An 18,105-nucleotide genomic window follows, 5' to 3' on the forward strand; every position below is an offset into this window, starting at 1 on the left:
TCATAACATTTCTCTGAGGTGAAGGAGAGTTGTGTCAGACCTCCTCCCAGGACCCATCCATGGCGAAATTCCAGTGGGCATAATGGGGACACAAACACACATGGGGTGAGTGAGCCCAAGCCAAGGACCAGAGGAGCCAAGGCAAATGTCCACATTCCCAGCAGCAGCGAATGGATTCCTGACTTTGTGACAGAGTGTGCAGCTGTGGGTTGTACCACATACACTCACAGCACCAATAAAGAAAAGACCGCCATTCGAGAGCAGGGGCAGCTGTAGTGCTCAGCCCCTGAATGGAAAGGCACGCTGGGGGCTTCCAAGGAAACAGCACCCATGATGTTCTGAGTAGACTGGGAAGCGCTCTGGAAGCCAGCACACAGACACATTCTGACTGCTTCTGAACTGTGCTTATCTTAAATGTCATCTTGCCGCCTGGCACTATCACACTCTAAGCTCAGGGCTCTAATGTCAGGCCATTGCTAGTCTGTCACCATCGTAACATGGCAACCAAGCAGTGGCTGTCCTTGGGTTCTTCACGCAGTCCCAACATCCTTGATTTGCGAGCTTGTTGCACCACATCAAATGGGTGCTGTCTTTAATTCCATTTTACAAGCCCTGAACATCAAGGAGCAGTTTGTTCACAGACAAAGCCGAACGAGATCAGGGATATTTAAGAGACCAGAGAGGCTGATTGGGTCGATTTCTAAGCTGTGGGTGGTAAAACTGCATGTCCAGCTGTGCCATTAAAACTTAAATACAGACTCAGGAAGCTTCTGGGAACCACAGTTTAGTGTATTGTACAGAGGGAAGGAAGGCTAGAGTGTGCTACAAGGAGAGTGACATGGGACATAATCAGCCACAGACAGACACACAGACACACACACACAGACACACACAGAGTCACACACACAGACACACAGACACATACACACGCACACAGCAAAGGCAGGCGAAAATCATGAAGAAAACATATGTGATGATTAATCTGGACTGTCACCTGGATGCAATGTAGAATCACCATGGAGACAAACCCCTGGGAGGGTCTCCGAGGCACTTTCTAGACTGGAACACTTACGGTGGGAAGATGCACCGTGGATGTGAGTGAATGGGCTGGGGACCCAGACTCAAGCTAAAGGAAAAAGGAGATGCATACCAGCATTTACCCTGCCCAGCTTCTTGGCTACGCACTGTGTGACCAGCTGCCTCACACACATGGCTTTCTGCTGCCATGCCCTCCCTGCGAGGCTGGACTGCAGCTTTGAACCATGAGCAAGAACAGAAACTTTCTCCCTTAGGTTACTTTTGACAGGTATTCTATCATAGCGACAAGAAAAACAAAACACGTGTGTGCGTGTGCATGTGTGTGTGTGTGTCTGTGTGTGTGTGTAATGGTAATCTGGTAGTTGTTCAGTCCAAAAAGAGTGAAATTTCAGAAGTCCCAGTCTGGTGATAGAGTCCCGAAGATGTCCTAGAAAGCTGTCATTTATAAATCCACTTTGTATTTCCAAAGAAGGAGCTTCTAATACTGACAAAGGAATGGCCTAGGAACAGGAGAGATGAACTTGCTAGCGAGTGCGAGGAGAACGGGCAAAAGGCAAAAGCAAAAGCCTCCTTCTTCCAGACCTTTTATGTGAGCTGCCACCAGAAGCCTGGGCCCAGATTTACGGTGGGTCTTCCACGCAAATAATCCAACTTGGAAAAAAATCTCTCATAGGTGTGCCCAGATGCTTGGGTTTAGGTAATTCCAGATAGAGTTAATCTATCAAAGTTTAGTCATCACAACATATATCCAGAAAGCAGCAAGAAAGAACGAGCACACCAAGTCAAACCTGAAAAAGTCTTCATGGTGAAGCTGTCATTTAAGGGAAGGTATGGGCCATTAAAAGAGCTGCAAGTACCTGGCCTCTGGCCTGGTGGAGGCAAGGGGTCAAGATGTTTCTGATTCAGCTTCTCTTTGAACTTCTCATCAGGCTGCCCCTGCACCCCCAAGTGCGAGGATTACAGGCACATGCTTCCACATCTGGGTTCAGACAGCACTGCTGGGGTCTGAGGAGCAAGCCCAGTACTAGTGCATGGTGGGTAAGCATGCTCCAGGTGAGCTACATCCCCAGCCTGGAAAGAGACTCCTTTACACATCTTAAGAAGTAATACAAGGAGCACTTGAAAACTATAAACAACCTTTTGATCTTAAAAGCATCACAAAAATAGACGTATGAGTATATTTTATGCTCTCCCCGGCAGATTGGTGGACCTTCGAAGGGAGAGACAACTACAGGGAACCAGTCACATCTGAGCTTTGTTAGAGGACTTACCGCTTGGGCTATGGAATGCACAACCTGAGCACTGACTGGCACATGGCTGTCCTTCTGGGCAGAGCAGAATCCAAGTCCGCCCTTGGGATCGTGGCAAGGAGTCCACACCTGCTACATACCAGTGTTCAGCGGCCTACTGTAAGCAATGTTGCGACACTATTCCTTAGTCTGTGCGATGGTCTGTGTACATGGCTCTGAGGCAGTGGGGATTTGTTTGAGATACTGATGATTATTTGTTTGTTCGGTTGGATGACAAAGAGACCCATTAAAAGCATTGTTCCAGAAGAATTTGGGATTTCCAATCACAAAAATAAATCCTAAGGGCAGAAAGGGGATAGGACCCTGTGGAGTCACATTTCAGGCTCCAGAGTAGGATGGGAATGTTACAAGACAGGCAGAGGGCTACGCAACATGGTAGGTGGAAAGATAGAAACGGAGGCCAAGACCCCTGTTTCAACCTGATGGCCTGGACTCCCCGCCTCATCTTGCCCACCAAGAGAGAGCTTGGCTACAGCAGTATGTGACTTGACAGGTACAGCATCCCCTCAGTGGAACTCTGTTAGAGGTCTGCTGGAAATGAGGAACACAAGGCCCCAACACCAACTCTACTGTTATGAGAGAAGCAGAACCCAGGAAAGATCCCTGCTACCGCAGATTACTCCACAGGTGGACAAAAAGACAAAGCCAGCCAGGCAGGTGTGGTACTCCTAACCTGTTCTACCAGTGATGGAAAGCTGGGAGCAGGAGGATCAGGAGTACACGGCTAGACTTAACTACATTGTGAATTTCAGGCCAGCCCAAAATACACCGGACTCTAATGAAAACAAACCAGAACCCAAGAAAAAGTCAAAAGCCACAGGGAGCTGTAAGCTAACACTTCAAGGAGAGGCATGAACCTATCAGAATGGCTAGAGTACACCCAGGCCCCTTCTTCACATTTACAGCCAAACTGACTTCTGCTCTCACCAACAACCTTAATCCACGACCCCCATTGAATCTTTCTTGTCTCAGATTTTGTCAGTAGCAGCTGAGGGCAGTCCTGGTTCTTTCCCTCCAGGGACCTATAGCCTGACTTAACAGCAGAGGCCCATGCTGGCATAAGGACATTCTCTTGATCTACATGTGCACAGTTCCATATAACCATGGCAGCATAGAAGGCACAGAGTACCTAAGTAGACACCCGAGAACCCAGCCACAGCACCGCTGCCACCAGATGTGATGGAGGCAGGAGGTGGGACGCAGGATGCAGGCTGAACTTACTTGTTCTGCATCGTGTTCATTATCACCCAGTCAAAGGGGTAGACGTTCTTCCCGATGAGGTTCTTAAACATGATGAATGTCTCCATCAGAAAATCCTGCAATGAGACAACACAGCAGTGAGGCAGCCCACCAGGAGCAGGGTGAACCCTCTCCTTGATGATGAGATTATAAAAGATCCCATTATTTTTAGCTGAAGGAAAACATTCTAGAAGAAAATGAAGATGTATTTCTCTCGTGCTGTATACTGCTTCTGTCTGTTTACCTGGGCACCTCCTGCTTGAGATAGCTTTTTCAAGGATAGATGTTGAAATAGTCCCTGGGAAAATCTCTCTGGCAGTTAAGAAAAGATCCCCAAGGGTTATAAATATACATTTGTGCCTCTTCTGCTTACAGGAAAACATGGATTTTACAAACCTATCAGGCAGGCTGTGGTATTCTCTCATGTTTATCCTAAATCCATTTTTCACTACATCAAAACTCCCAGAGATTGGTGTATTGTGATCCCTACCCTTTCTTTTTGTAATTTAAAGCTTGCCTTGACCCTCTGCACACATGCGGCAAGCAGCTGACCACGTGAGTAAGGAGACGTTTTGCCCAACTGCTCTATAGTTAAGCCATTCAGGGATGCCGCTGGAATCTCATGATCTTTGTGTGGAGCTCCCAGATCAACATAGGGCAGCAGGATTCAAGGGGTTGACTGCTGTTTTATGCCAATTACACATGGGCAAGGAAGCCTCTGGATACAGCAAGCTGGTAAGCTTGCAGCAGCTCCCTTATTCTGGTTAGAATTAAGAGTGGTTCCTATTTGTGAGTTAGGTTATTAGTTTTGCTCTGTGCTGTTAACCTGAGCCCTGGCAAGGTCTTCCAAGAAGCCCCTGTGTGTGCTCAGGACCCAGGATGAGAGGTGAAAAGGCAACAGGGAGTTGGTTTAGAAAAAAGCTAGGGTTGGCCAAATGAGTGGACCTTTCTCATAGTGGACTCTATGGAATCATAACGAAGTGTTGGCTAAGAAGGGCATGGGAGAGAATAGAATTTAAGGAGCCAAGAAAGCAATGCCCTCATGGGAAATGCTCAGGCAGCATCACTTGCAAAGAAGCACAGGTTAAACTTTAAGACAGGGATCAGATGGTGGGCAAGGTTCACATTCTTCAGGGACCTCTTCTAGGTTCATTCTGTTGCAGAACGAACACTGAGCAAAAGCAATGTAGGGAAGGAATGGGTTTATCTCAACACAACTCAATTATTCTAGCACTTAGCTTCCTATTTTGTCAAGAGTTTGGAACTTCTTCGGATGGCTGGATTGTATACTTTTCGAGCTGCTCTCTTCTTGAGTGGAACTGCTGGGTCTCCTGCCCACCCCTCTGGTTAGCCTAATAATTGAGAGGCAGAGATGGGTTTACCTGCTTAGGAGAGAAGCTATCTTTTCCTAGTGTCTTTCTTTCCTTTCTATGATTCACGGGCCAGCACTTAATTAGCATTGCTCGGGTGATATATGATGGACCTTGGCTAATCAAACAGAATGCGGTCTGCAGTGGGAGCTGACCTCTTGGGATGCTTACTTAGGGCTGAGTGACTCAGTAGTCAGGGTGGGTCCAGCAGAGCTGATGAGGTTTACAAAGAGCTCCACCAAAGCCTTGGGTTCAGGAGTATTAAAAGAGAGCTTCATCATTCACTCTACATCCAATCCTTTTGCAATTTGCATTTGAATATTCATAGGGTGTCCAATATGGTGAGTGGTCAGCTCTAACAAAGCTGCAGGTGTGTTCTGGAGGCAAACGACAGCTTCTCTCTATCTCTAACCCTATTAATTTGCTGAAAAAGTCACCTACATCTGGAAGGCCCACACGATAAGGGCAGACACTGCTCTCACAAAGGATCCAAATTCAGCTCCTGGCACCTATGTTGGGCAGCTTTCAACTGCCTGTAAGAGCTCACAACTCTTGCTCCAGAAGATTGAGTGCCCTCTTATGGCCTCTGTGTACCATTCAAACATGCTCTTTCTAACACACACACCACAACACACACACACACACACACACACACACACACACACACACACACACACAGTGGAAGAAAGACAGCAAGGCAAACAGAAGAGAATAGAGACACACCAAAGCTCAGGGTGGTGGTCCATGACTGAAATCTCAGCACTCAGCAGACTGAGATGGGCTAACCTAGACTACAAGCAAAATGTATAGAGCAACCTGGATAGGACTCTGAGTCTGGGGGTGGTACAAATATAGGGATACAGAATTCATTATAATTGACATCTGTGTGTGACTCCATCATGGGCTCAGAATAAAGTTCACCCAAAACATAAGGGCTCTGAAAACAAATAGGCGACAAAGGATGGAAGGTTGTTAGCACGGCCCAAAAGAGTTCCTGGGTGGTGTATTCCTCAGTGGCCCTTGAGTGTCTCCCACAAGAAACTCCTGCCCACTATAGGATCAAAAACCCCTCCTTTCATCTGCAATCCTTCCTTCCATCATCACCCACTCTACCAGAGAAACCACCTCACTACTGACTTAGCCTCACTTGTTTTTTTTTTTTTTTCTCCCAGAGCTCAGATGATAAGAGTTCCCTGAAAGGACCAGCTATGAGGCATGAGAGTTTGTTCTGCTTGCCATGGCCTTCTACAGCACTGATAAGAACATCACTGGGAAAGGAGTCTGCAGGCCTAGACTGATAGTCCAGTGTAGCTTCCTTGAGGCTGCATAGCAAAGGGAGTGGTCCAGAAACTGAGCTCGGCAGGTGTGTGGGGCCTGTCTCCCCTTTCCACCTAGAGTGCATGCTGCATGGAAACTGGGCAACGCTTGTGCTGCTGGCGACCCACGGACAGCAATACCTTGGAGACCTTGAGAGTCTCAACTGCAGAATGTGTCTGAAGCAGGCACGTCCATGCTGCTGGCATTTCTGCTTCCCCTATACCCACTGGCATCCTTGCTCCCCACTTTCCAATATGCCAGCCTGGTACCACCCAGAACAGGCTGATGGTCAAATGGAACAGACAAGGTAAGGTACTATGAAGGGGAGGGGCCTAGGTCTATCTAAGGGGACCCTGACAGTTGCCAGAAAGTGGCTCTTACAAGGTAATTACCAAAGCAGCAAGAAGGCGGGAAAGGATTACGACAAGAGGGCCTGAGATACATGGACTTGCCTGACAGCAGATCAGGCCGGACAGCACGCACTCCACAAGGACTGACTACCCAAGAACCAGGTAGCATGTGAGAAGTTTCGTAGTACTGAGTTTGTCAGTGCCTGCCATTCTCTCTCCTAGTCTTTAACACACCCCTCGCTCAGCACTGCCTCCACCTGCTCTGTTCCTGCACTTCTTGCTCTTCCTCCAATACACATTCGCTATGGTGTAATGGCACAAAAGCCCAAGGAACCTTGGACCTTGAGTTCCTGAGTGTCATTACTCTTGCTATCTACATAATGAGTCTTATATAAGAGTTTATCTTAAGGAGGTGTCAGGGTGGGGCTGGTCTCCAGAAAGACTAGAAGATGAGAGGGATGGAATTTCCAACCCTACATACACCAACATGGATAGGGAGTTAGGGAGAGGAGGGATTATGCTAAAAGAACAGGCAGACAAGACCAGAGGGAACTGGGCTACTGAGAGTCTTCTGGGGGAGAATGCAGATGGTTTGAATGCCCACCCCTGCCCACTCTGTCCTGTGCAGCTCTTCCCATTGGTTTTCCTAGAGTTGTATCCTTTATAATAAACAGGACAAAATACACAAGTGTCTCCCAGAGGGCTGTGAGCTAGATGGGAAAATTATGGACCTCAAGGCCAGGACTAAAGGAATTCTTATTCCTTTTTTTTTTTTTGACTAAGTTGCTTAGTCAAAAGTATGGGGGCCTGGACTTACAGCTGAATCTGGGTGAGCCCTGTTATCTGTGGAATTCAAGACTTTATCCAGGTTGACAGTGCAGGGAGGGATCTGAACTGCAGGCCATCCAGCTGGTGTCAAAGAACTGCCTGGTGAGGGTCTCAGTGTGGAGAAAAGTACAGGCTCTTCCAGAGCCACCAAGGGGAGGTCTGTGATACATGGTGAGAAATCTCCCTCAGACTTTGGGCAAGCTTCCTGATTCTACTCCTGATGCTAAGACTTAGACCCAGGGCAGCACCCAGCACTCAGGATAGGCAAGCGAAGTTCTCTGCAGCTGTCCGACTTGAGGAAGCAGCTTGCCTGTCCTGGGAGGGATGTTTGATTGTCACCTGTCTGGTCTTTCCTTTCCTTGATCAGTCTTCCCCCTGGTTGAGATTCTCTGGCTACCCTGGGGACAAAGGTCCATCTGAAAGGTGATAGCAGTAGCCCTGTGGGGTTATTGGAGTGATAATAACTGTGAATCTATGTGAGACTGATTTATCCAGTGGCAGTGTTTGGGGGAGGTGGAAGTGGGGGTGGGGTGGGACGAGGCTGAATCTGAGAACCCAGAGCTGTGCTTGTTAGAAGCAAGCAAAACTTGGGAAAACGGTTTTAGGCCATTTTCATATTGGAATGCTAATTAACTTCCAATTATTTCACAGGAAATGATCTTTTCATTTTTGTGGTAATTGGGAGAGTAGAAAAATAAAATACTCTCCGCATACAGTGAGTGGGTAGGAACATATTTTCATGAAGGTTTTGATGAACTAACAACAATAAAAAGTCTTGCCATGGGAATTTGAGACATACAAATGACAAATACTATTTTATAACAGAAATCAAATTGTATGCAAATAATTGATTTTCTGGATGCCCGTGTCTAGGAGGAAAAAAAAAAAAAAAAAAAAAAAAAAAAAGGAAAAAAATCCCTTGGGAAATTCGGTCCATAACAAGGAGCCGATTACTTGATCCTCTATTCTGAGGAAGGAGAGGGTATGTGCCCAAGTCAACAAGGCACTGTCATCCTGGGGTGCTTTGAGTGAGAAATGACTGGTAGCACTGTTTGGGGAGGTTTAGGAGGTGTAGCCTTGCTGGAGGAAGTGTGTCACTGGGGACAGCTCTGCCTCATTTCCAGGCTGCTCTGTGTTCCACGCTCGCTGTTAAAGATGTGATTTCTCGGCTCCCTGTTCCTGTCACCATGCCGACCAGTGGCTGCCCATCACCAGGAAGGACTCCTGTCCCTCTGAAGTTATAAGCCAGAATGAAGTCTCCCTTGACTTTGTTCATGGTGTCTGTGACAGCAACAGAAAAGTAACTCAGACTCACTCTTGGAAGTCATGTTCTCTCACTGTGTTGCCTCCCAGGCTGTAGCTGAATTCATAGTAGACATCTGTTCATGCCTTGTGTACCTTTGGAGCACACATCTGTTCTGATAGTGTGCAAATTGTTACGGTGGAACTCACTTTTCAGTATAAGTAGCTACCCTCATCCTGAAAACTTTATCATTCACCCAAGAATATCATCTGTGAAGTCACACGGCATCAAACTACTATTTTCACTGACTAAAGCAGGCCATAGAGGCACATTTAAGACTTAATGATGAAATTAAATAGTATGACTATTCAATGAGATTTCACTATGTAACAGTTTCAAACTAACCTTAGGACACTGTGTGATATTTATTTATATGAATATGTCCCTACTGTAAACTTCTTGATACTCAGAGAAAATGAAAAAACATGGACATATAAAATTGTACACACATTTTTGTACCCTTTTATTTAAGGATATGCTATGATTTTGAGGTATAGACTTGTTTTGTTCTTAGAAATTATCTGTCTACATTTATCTATAATTTATCTATTAACCTATATTCTTCTCTATAATTACATTATATCTCTATAACTATATATTATCTCTATAATTAATCAACCTAGCTATCAATATGTCCATTTTCTATCTATTCTTATCAATATATCTATTAATCTATCATTTATCATCTATCAAGTAATCATCTATCATTTATCAATCTATCTTCTATCATCTATCATCTATCTATGTAAAAGAAAATTCGTTATAATTTTGAGGTATGAATTCATTTTACTCTTAAGGATTTATATATATATAAATCCATATATATATATATATATAAGCTGTCAAGTGTATTTATCAATTGTCTGTCTATTGCCTATCCACCCTCCTACCATGGCCACACATAAGAAAATCTGATCTTTGATGTAGCTCTTTGAAAAAAGAATCATAAATGTCTTGTTGCTTCCCTCCTTTAGTAAGGTAGAAGCCAAGTGCAATAGGCCTTGCTCTGGAAATTCTATGTGAGCTAGCTGTACCACGCAGGAACCTATGAGCATTCTACAGGAGCAGTGGGTCCTTAAAAGTGGAATCCAAGAATTCGCATTAGCTTCTTGCTAGAAAGCCTGCCAGCAGGTTCGGTGCAGCTTTGCAAAGGATATTCACCATATGGCGGTGTAATTTCCGGCCATTAGGGAGGTAGCTCCTAAGCAATAAATTTCCCTATTACACTCTCCCAATTAAGTTGCATCATAGTTTGTGTGAGGAGGACTAAGGAGTTATTAGGAGAAATGCTGATGAGGGTCTATGATTAGCACTAATTAATAGCAGAAGATAGCTTAAGGTCCAGGAGGGTGGCTCACAAGCTACTGCTATAGAAAGTCAACCAAGAAATGACAGGAGCTAATGACTGTGGGGGACACGATCGCTAGTGACCCAGTAGCAAGGGAATGGCTGCTGTGACCAGAACAGATGGGATTTCTCCAGGCTCAGACCCAAGTTGTTCTCTAGGTCAATGGTAGTCAAAATCATCCACACAGAGCCTTGGGTGCCTTCTGATGTCAAATAGAGAATCTCCTATGCAGAACTCTATTTTAAATGGAAATACAGATGTCACTGCCTACTTCCACTGTTGGCCTTGTGACAGGATGGAAGAGACACTCACCACGACATCTGTCCTCATTTTCCCGAAGGTCTTGATCAGGTGTGCATAATGGTAGTCTTCCATCTGCCGTAAAATAGCTGTCATGCAAGCCACAAAGTTCCCCTGTAGGTGGATTGGAAGGTAGAATTAGAAAGGGAAGGGGCAATCCTCATGGAAAGAACGGACATTAACTACGGAGCTGGCTCGTCCACCGACAGGGAAAGGCATGATACCAGAGCACAAGTTCCAATTCTGCTACATGGTGCTCAAAGCCAACCAGGGAGGGCTTGGGTCACTTCTGACCTCGGAAGTTGTTTATTTGTTTTAGGGGATACAGTAGATTGTTTCCTTCTCCAACCATATTAAATGATGAAATGCATCTTGATAAAAGGTTTTCCAGAATAAAAGAAACCAAGCTTTAAATGTTTTTTTCCCTTAATTAAGTGCACAAAAATTAAAGACAAGAACGAAATCCCAATCACTTATGTATTGTTCTCAGAATCCCATTGTCTCTATTATCAGGCAGATGTGTGCACAGCCCCTCTCCTTGGGCTGTGGCAAAGAGAGAGGCATTTTATTTCTCAAAATCTGCCCATGTCTTCCTTGGCCAATTCAGAGGCAATCACTATGGACCAATCCCACTGTGAGTTCTGCTTCTTGGGAAGAGCTGGGGGAGAAAGGCAGTCTCAGCGCAATGTCCAGGGGGAGCGGTCGGCATTCTTTATACCATATGGAGCTGGATAGAAAGGAAACACAGGAAGAAAACCAACCAACAAAAGCAGATGAAGGAGAGAGTAAGGAAACAATGCAATTGGCCAAGGAGTCCGGACAGTGTGCAGGGCTGAGCAGTCTGGTTGCTATAAATACAATTTCTTACTGGCAGGCTGGGGAGCTAAGATCACAAAACCTTTCTTGCTTTTAAATATGTACCCATAAGTTAATGACATCTGAAGCCACACAGGGCCTATACTAACTTCCATTACATTGCATGAGTCTAGTAGAATAATAAGAGGGATATAGTTTGAGACACATCCCTATTTTTTCTTTAGTAAATGAGCTCCCAAATTGCATTCTTTTCAGTAATTCCACTTTTTTCCAACAATGTATTTGAATGCCTAAATGTCTTTTATATTAATTTGGAACATGCACTCCTCAGTGAATGTTAGAGTCCAATACATTTTCTATCTGTACTACACACACAGGCTTCCAAATGAGTCCTCGAAGGACACATTTTGCAAATTGAACAAATATAATAATGATGATATGGTATCTTCCATTTGCCCAGAAATGTAAATTATTTGTGAATAATGGTAATTGTTGAGATTTAGATTCCAAGTTGGTGGTGTTCTGGGAAAGAGCAAAATAATGCTTGTTTTGCGTGGGAAGGATATTTATTTATGAATGGGAACTTTGAAAGACATAACTATTTGGCACCCTGGTGGGCTCGAGGGAAGCTGCCTGTGTACTTCATCTTCTCCTCAGGAGATGCCATGCCTTGAACACTCATCCTTGCCAGGTTGCCCACTAGCCAAGCTCTGAAGCCAGGCTCCCATTCCTTCACTGGTTGACTTGTTGATTGTTCCATTTCTCAGGAAGTTGATGTGCGATTCAGAAACTGAACCCTCAAAGGTGTGGGTGGCAAAGCCAGGTGTGACGCCCGCACTCCAGGGCTGGAACGCATATACATGGTTGCTGACAACCAACTTGAGTTAAAGATTCCTGTAGTTATCAGAGAAACCTGGTGGAGGGGAAGAGAGGACTTCTATAATACCATGTCTCAAATTCTACTTGGAAGCAGCAGTCCAGAACCTGTCATCTGTCCCATGAGAAGAGGGGCTTTCTAGAAAAAGCATCCATGCAGTAGCACCTGGCACAGGCTTAAATGAATGACGCAGGTCAGGACAGTTCAGCCGTGGAGCCATTGAGTCAGTAATTTAGACTCAGAAGTTGTGACATCAACATGCCCCCCATGAAAGGTCAAGCTGTTGGAAAGAGAAAAGAAAGATCTCTGTGTATATGTGTGTGTGTGGTGCAGGGAGGACTTGGGAAGACCTGAGGCTCAGTTCAAAGTCACATTCATAAGAAGAGCCAGCACACCTGGGCCAGGCCAGAGGGTAGAGCAGGTGACAGAGACTCATTCATCAAAGAACTGATTGCCAGGTGATGCTGAAAGTCCACACTAAGCAAAGACAATGGTGGGGGGAGAGGCCAAAACCCAAGAATACAGTGGTATCTACATTGTGAGTGCTAGAAAGAGATAAATGGCCAGCCTGGAGTCTTCTATCTGAATGAGAACATCTTCAGGAATGCAGCCAAACAGCCCCTTATTTAATGACACTGGGGTCTAATTAAAGCAGACCACGCAGGGGCAGAGAGAGGGCCACCACCACGGGTTAGCAGAGTGTCGTCTGGCAGCCTGTGTGCCCCCTTTACTTAACCTAAGGAAATGGGCCAAAAGCAATTTGTAGCACTCAGCCACTCCTCTCTTAAGGGAAGCAGGTTTCACTAGCTCAGCACTATTGTAAGTTGGATGGGACTCCACTCTCGGAGGGGAAACCTATGTGCTACAATCCGAGGACATATCCCCTCTTCCATCCATGCCCTTGGGGTACGGAGCCCCACCCTTGGGATTCTGACACATTCATCGGGCAAGTACAGCTCACACCGTGGAGCTGCATATCCCACCAAAACCCAGTGTAACCCAGCATACGTATTTGTCTACAAGAGTGGATGAAGTGACTTTTGTGAAAATGAAATTTGAAATCAGTTGTATTCCAGGAACAAAGCTAGAAAGAACTGGAGAAAATTACACCACTTTTTGGTTTAATTACTTTAAATGCATTCTAGGAGTCAGCTGAGGCTTTTATTTTTAAACAGTGTGCAGGCTGGTGGTAGGGTATTGTACAGAGACTTGGAACTTGAGTTTGGGGACTGGGTTCTAGCTCTAGCCACGGGCTAAAAATAATTAAGGAAATAAAAATAAGAGATATTCCTATGATTTCAAAGCAATGCAGAGTAAGGGCAGAGAAGTCAACTGTACTTAAAAACCAGGACGCCAACTGCCTCATAAACAAAAAATGTGAAGCTCATTAGTAATCAAGGAGAAAATCATACAGCGTTATTTGCTGCCAGAATAGCAAGGCAGGATTTAAGTGCTGAGCAGTGAAGGTAGAGAGGACGAGGGCTCTCACACACGGCCCGTGCGAGCGTAAATTGCTATAACCTTTTTAAAAAGCAATTTGGAGAGAGGTTTGAAAAGTCTTGGAAAGAAAATACTCATCTTCTCAGTAATTCTTCTTCTAACAACCCACCTGAAAAAGTAATTCAGGAGAGGAGATTTTACGTCCAACAGTGTCCATTGCAGTTCTGAAAGATCTCTTTGCATTCAAAGCAAGAAATTGGGTAAGTTATATATTTTGTAGGGTTGAAAGTTAAATGCAGAATGCCACTTCCACTTGAATCTCAGGTAAACAACAAGAGAAACCCTCCAAGTATAGCTTTGGAAATATTGTGCAAGCCTTACAGAGGCCAGGAAGGACAGCGTTTACTTATAGTCCATATGCAGTGGACAGTCTTGTTGGTGTCTTAATTCAAGCAGTCGTATCTCAGTGTTAGGCTGAACTATTGCACAATCCTTGGATATCAACCGCAGAACCATGAAGTGCATTAGTAATACAAGAAAAAGAGTAGAGGAACAAAAATAGAGCTATTTTATATATACAAATTCACAATAGAAGGAATCTGTAGGACAGGATGAAAGAAAGAAAAAAAGAAAGCAAGAAAGGAAGGAAGGAAGAAAGAAAGAAAGGCCTAGAAGAAAAAGATTGCAGGCTATCATCTGGGAGGAAGGGTGCACACATGTCATTTTTATAAGCAGCATATATTAGAACTTTCATAGGTGGTCTTGAAAGACAGAGATGTCACCATGAGGAAGGAAAGGTGTCATCTGTGAGGAGGAGCAAGCTCTCTCTGCTTGAGTACTCTTCTTATCTTCACATCTATCCAAGATCTACTGTTGGGGAAGAAAGAGCAATGCCTTCCATCACTTCCTGACCCCGTGACCGCCCACTCCATCTACACCTTGAACTAGCTTTAAACCAGTTTTAAATCCCTTGGTGTCCTCAGTGCATTAGCAAGGTGGATTGGTGCATGGAAAGGTGGGACACATGGGAAGGATGGACAAGTGGGCACAGGAAGACAGAAAGCATGAGAACCAGGGGTCAGGTAAACCTGACAGCCTGTCAAAACCAAAGACAGGGGAACTAAAGATGGGTAGGAGGGAAGGCAGGCAGAACCAAGAAATGGTAGACAGGAGTCTGGTAATAGAGGCAGGGGACCGTTTGCACCAGGTAAAATCAATGGATAGAACAGCATGAGGGTGGCATTGGGATGGTAGTAGAGACCAGGTACTGCAGAAACAAAGCCAGTCCTGACACAGTGGCTCTGCCAGATATGCCCGTGTAAAATTTAAGGTTTGGAGACAAGTACATACATTAGAAGAAAAACTTCAAATTATTTTCATCCCTGGTTTGGGGGAGCTATGAAGGTCGAACACAAATGGTTGCAGCCACGTGACTAGTGAACTTAGTTTGGTGATTCTGTCAGCTGGGTGTGAGTTGACTCATCCGCCCTGGCGCTTACACTTCACACGTGCAGACTGTCTGCTGACTGGGGTGTGTGACACAGGCGGAAATGTGAACACATGTCTAAGTTCCAAAAACTCACTGAGGTGTTTGAGCAGCTCCAGCTACCGGAAGCTGCTGGAAAGCAATGAGTTCACATTCAGAACATGTGACAGGTGAATGGAAGACCAACGCTGGGTACGAAGACAGGCTAGTTCCGGTGACTTGACTCCAGGAGGCTACTTGATCACTCCTAGCAGGGTCTTGGGGAACAACGAAACATGTGTTCTCCAAGACAGTGACTTGAGAAAGGAAATCACATTTAGATACTTAAATCTCACTGGATACTGAGAATTGCCACGTGTCAAACAAAGTTAAAAAGACAGCAATTGGCGATGGCATTTAAAACATCTGTTGTGAGACAAGACTGGGAAAGAACTGCTGGCCAGGTGGGTAGATGCATAACTTCAGGATGGGGTTCGTGATGACAGACATTTTGAGGAAGAGTCAAACAGAAGAATCAATAAGCAAGCAGCAATGTGAGGAGAGAATCCAGGGAAGTGATGTATGTGCTTCTCATGCCCTCCATTGAGAAGTCAAAGGCAGCTCAGAATAAGTTCATATGGGTAAAGTCTGGGTGCTGAAGAAATACGGTACACAAGGCTGTCTGGTTTTGAGATGAAAAGCCAGGGGTGACATGCCTCTATGGTCTGATTTCTACCAAGAAATTACAAAATGAGAAATGAGAAAGTTAAGAATACAAAGAAAATCTCAAGATGTCATAAACTCGCCAAAGCCTCCCTAGAGTCTTCACGGGAATGATGCTTGACCAAACACATGTGGGGAAATCACACATAACACATTCAAAGCCTGGGTCTGTCTCTGGTTTCTCTCACCATGCTGACAATAAGGAGCATGTCCGGAAGCAGAGCCCAGCCTGCTGTGGTAGCACATGCCTTTAATCCCTGTGGAGGCAGGAGGATGAAAATCTGGCAACAATACCCCGATTACTCCGAATCCCAGGAAAACATAGAAACCAGGGATACTAGGAACTCAGAAACTAAGTCATGACTTAGAAGGCAGCATAAAAGGGAACCTTGTCAGGAGGAAAAGGGAGAGGGGTGGGGAGAAGGATGTAGACACAGGCACAGGCACAGGCACAGGCACAGGCACAGGCACATGGGTGCATTCACGACACACACATACACACATACACACACACACACACACACAGAAAGGGGAGAGAAAAATTCAATCACATCATGTCATTATTCAACATATGCTTAATTTTTGCTCATTTAATTTCCAAAATATCATAATTTCCTTATTTTATGAGGAACCAAAGAGAAGACTATAAAAAGGCAGAAAATAAAACTGAAAGCAGTATGGCTGATAAACTACATTAATGTCATCTATTAGGGGTTTTAAACTACTAGCAACAAAATTAAATATTAAATTTAAATAGTGTGTTTGGTTGAATTCATAAACTATTAGCATCTCATTTCATTCCAGACCCACCGAGAAAGGAAATCTAATTTTAAAAACAAAATCAATTTCAGTTTTACAAAGGCAAAAATTATGAAGAGATGTTTAAAGGACACCTACCAAAGGGGGATATTTGGATATGAACTTACCTATAACAATTATTTGCTACTTACGGAATGTAATAATTTAAACCCCTGTTCACATTTGTTTTGGATAATACAGCATTTGTTATAGATAATACGGGTTTAAAACGTATGAAAGTGAAGTGTGGTGGTCTGAGTGAGAAATGTCCCTCACTTATGTATTTGAACACTTAGTCCCAGCAGGTGGTACCACCCAGGACAGTTATGGCATCCGTAGGAGGCGGAGCTTGGCTGGAGGAAGTATGTAGCTAGGGGTGGGCTTTGAGTTTATGACCTCACCCACTTCCAGTTTCTCCTCTGCTTCCTTCCTGTAGACCGAGATGATGTCTCATGCGTTCTCCCTCTGGCACTGTAAGCCCAAACAGTCCCTTTCTTCCGTAATTTGCTTTTGTTCATGGTGTTTTATCACGGCAATAAAGAGCAAGTGATACACAGTGCAATGAAGATTATATACTATGTATGCAGCTTCTTAATAAAGTTCATTTGGTGTCAACACCAGAAAGATAGTAAAGAAGAGATTTTATATCTCATTTTTATAAACTCAATAAATCAGGCAATATTAGAGCCTTAGAGAGCTCAGGGTTTCCTAAGTCTTATGACATGATAGAATCAGTGAACAGGAAGTAACAGAAATGAGAGAAACAGAGAGCCTCAATCAACCCCCGCTAGCTAATGGGGGAGTCAATGTCCACACATTTCTATAGCTGATTTCTGCCCATAAACAGCTCGATTGCCATCATGGGTACACATTAAATTGGAATCAGGCAAAACAGATGCATAGGTCATCAAAATACATTGTCTTTGGTTTCACTGACATTGGCTGAATAATACTGGGAGAGAAGGATATCTCATACTAAGTTAAATAAAAATGATTGAGGGCCAGCGAGACGGATCAGAAGGCAAAGTTTAATGATGCAAAGCTTGACTACACGAGTGTGGCCCACAGGGCTCACGTGGTGGGAGGAAAGAACTGACTACCACAAGTCATCCTCTGACTCACACATACACAGAGAGAGAGAGAGAGAGAGAGAGAGAGAGAGAGAGAGAGAGAGAGCCAAATAAATAGTATTTCTTTAAAAAGCCATAAATCAGCAGCTGCATATGGATGGTTCAGATCTTTAATCCCAGCGCTTGGGATGCTGAAGCCAGAGGACTATGAGCTCAACACCATCCTGGTCCGCATGGGGTACTGATCAAAAACAGAAGGAAAAATGAATGCACCACCAGGAGTCTTGGAAAGAATGTTCTCACTGTCACACAAGGACACACTGAGAGAAGTGAAAGTAGCCTGGCAAGTCAGTTCTTTTTTAGATAAAAACCAAACCATACCCCCACCCCTTCATTTTTCATTGTTTTGTTTTGTTTTGGGGCCATGGCCCGAACAGGGCTAGTAAGCACACGGGCATTGAAAGTTCACTTAGTTTTATCTTAACTCAGCTGGTACCTGTGTCTCAACTCCCG

The 18,105-nt window shown here is 44.6% G+C and overlaps 1 protein-coding gene across 1 annotated transcript in view; it reads right to left on the reverse strand.

Moving 5' to 3' along the window:
• The window catches only part of Dock1 (dedicator of cytokinesis 1), a 499,905-nt gene that overhangs the window by 173,102 nt on the left and 308,698 nt on the right, over positions 1 to 18,105 (reverse strand). Inside the window, exons 28-29 of the mRNA XM_032892397.1 lie at positions 10,416 to 10,517; positions 3,570 to 3,664 (exon numbers count right to left, since the gene is read on the reverse strand). Of these exons, the coding sequence (XP_032748288.1) occupies positions 3,570 to 3,664; positions 10,416 to 10,517 (197 nt within the window). The remainder of the gene's footprint in view (positions 1 to 3,569; positions 3,665 to 10,415; positions 10,518 to 18,105) is intronic.

This window comes from Rattus rattus, chromosome 2 (assembly GCF_011064425.1).
Source record: "Rattus rattus isolate New Zealand chromosome 2, Rrattus_CSIRO_v1, whole genome shotgun sequence".
Classification (NCBI taxonomy): domain Eukaryota; kingdom Metazoa; phylum Chordata; class Mammalia; order Rodentia; family Muridae; genus Rattus; species Rattus rattus.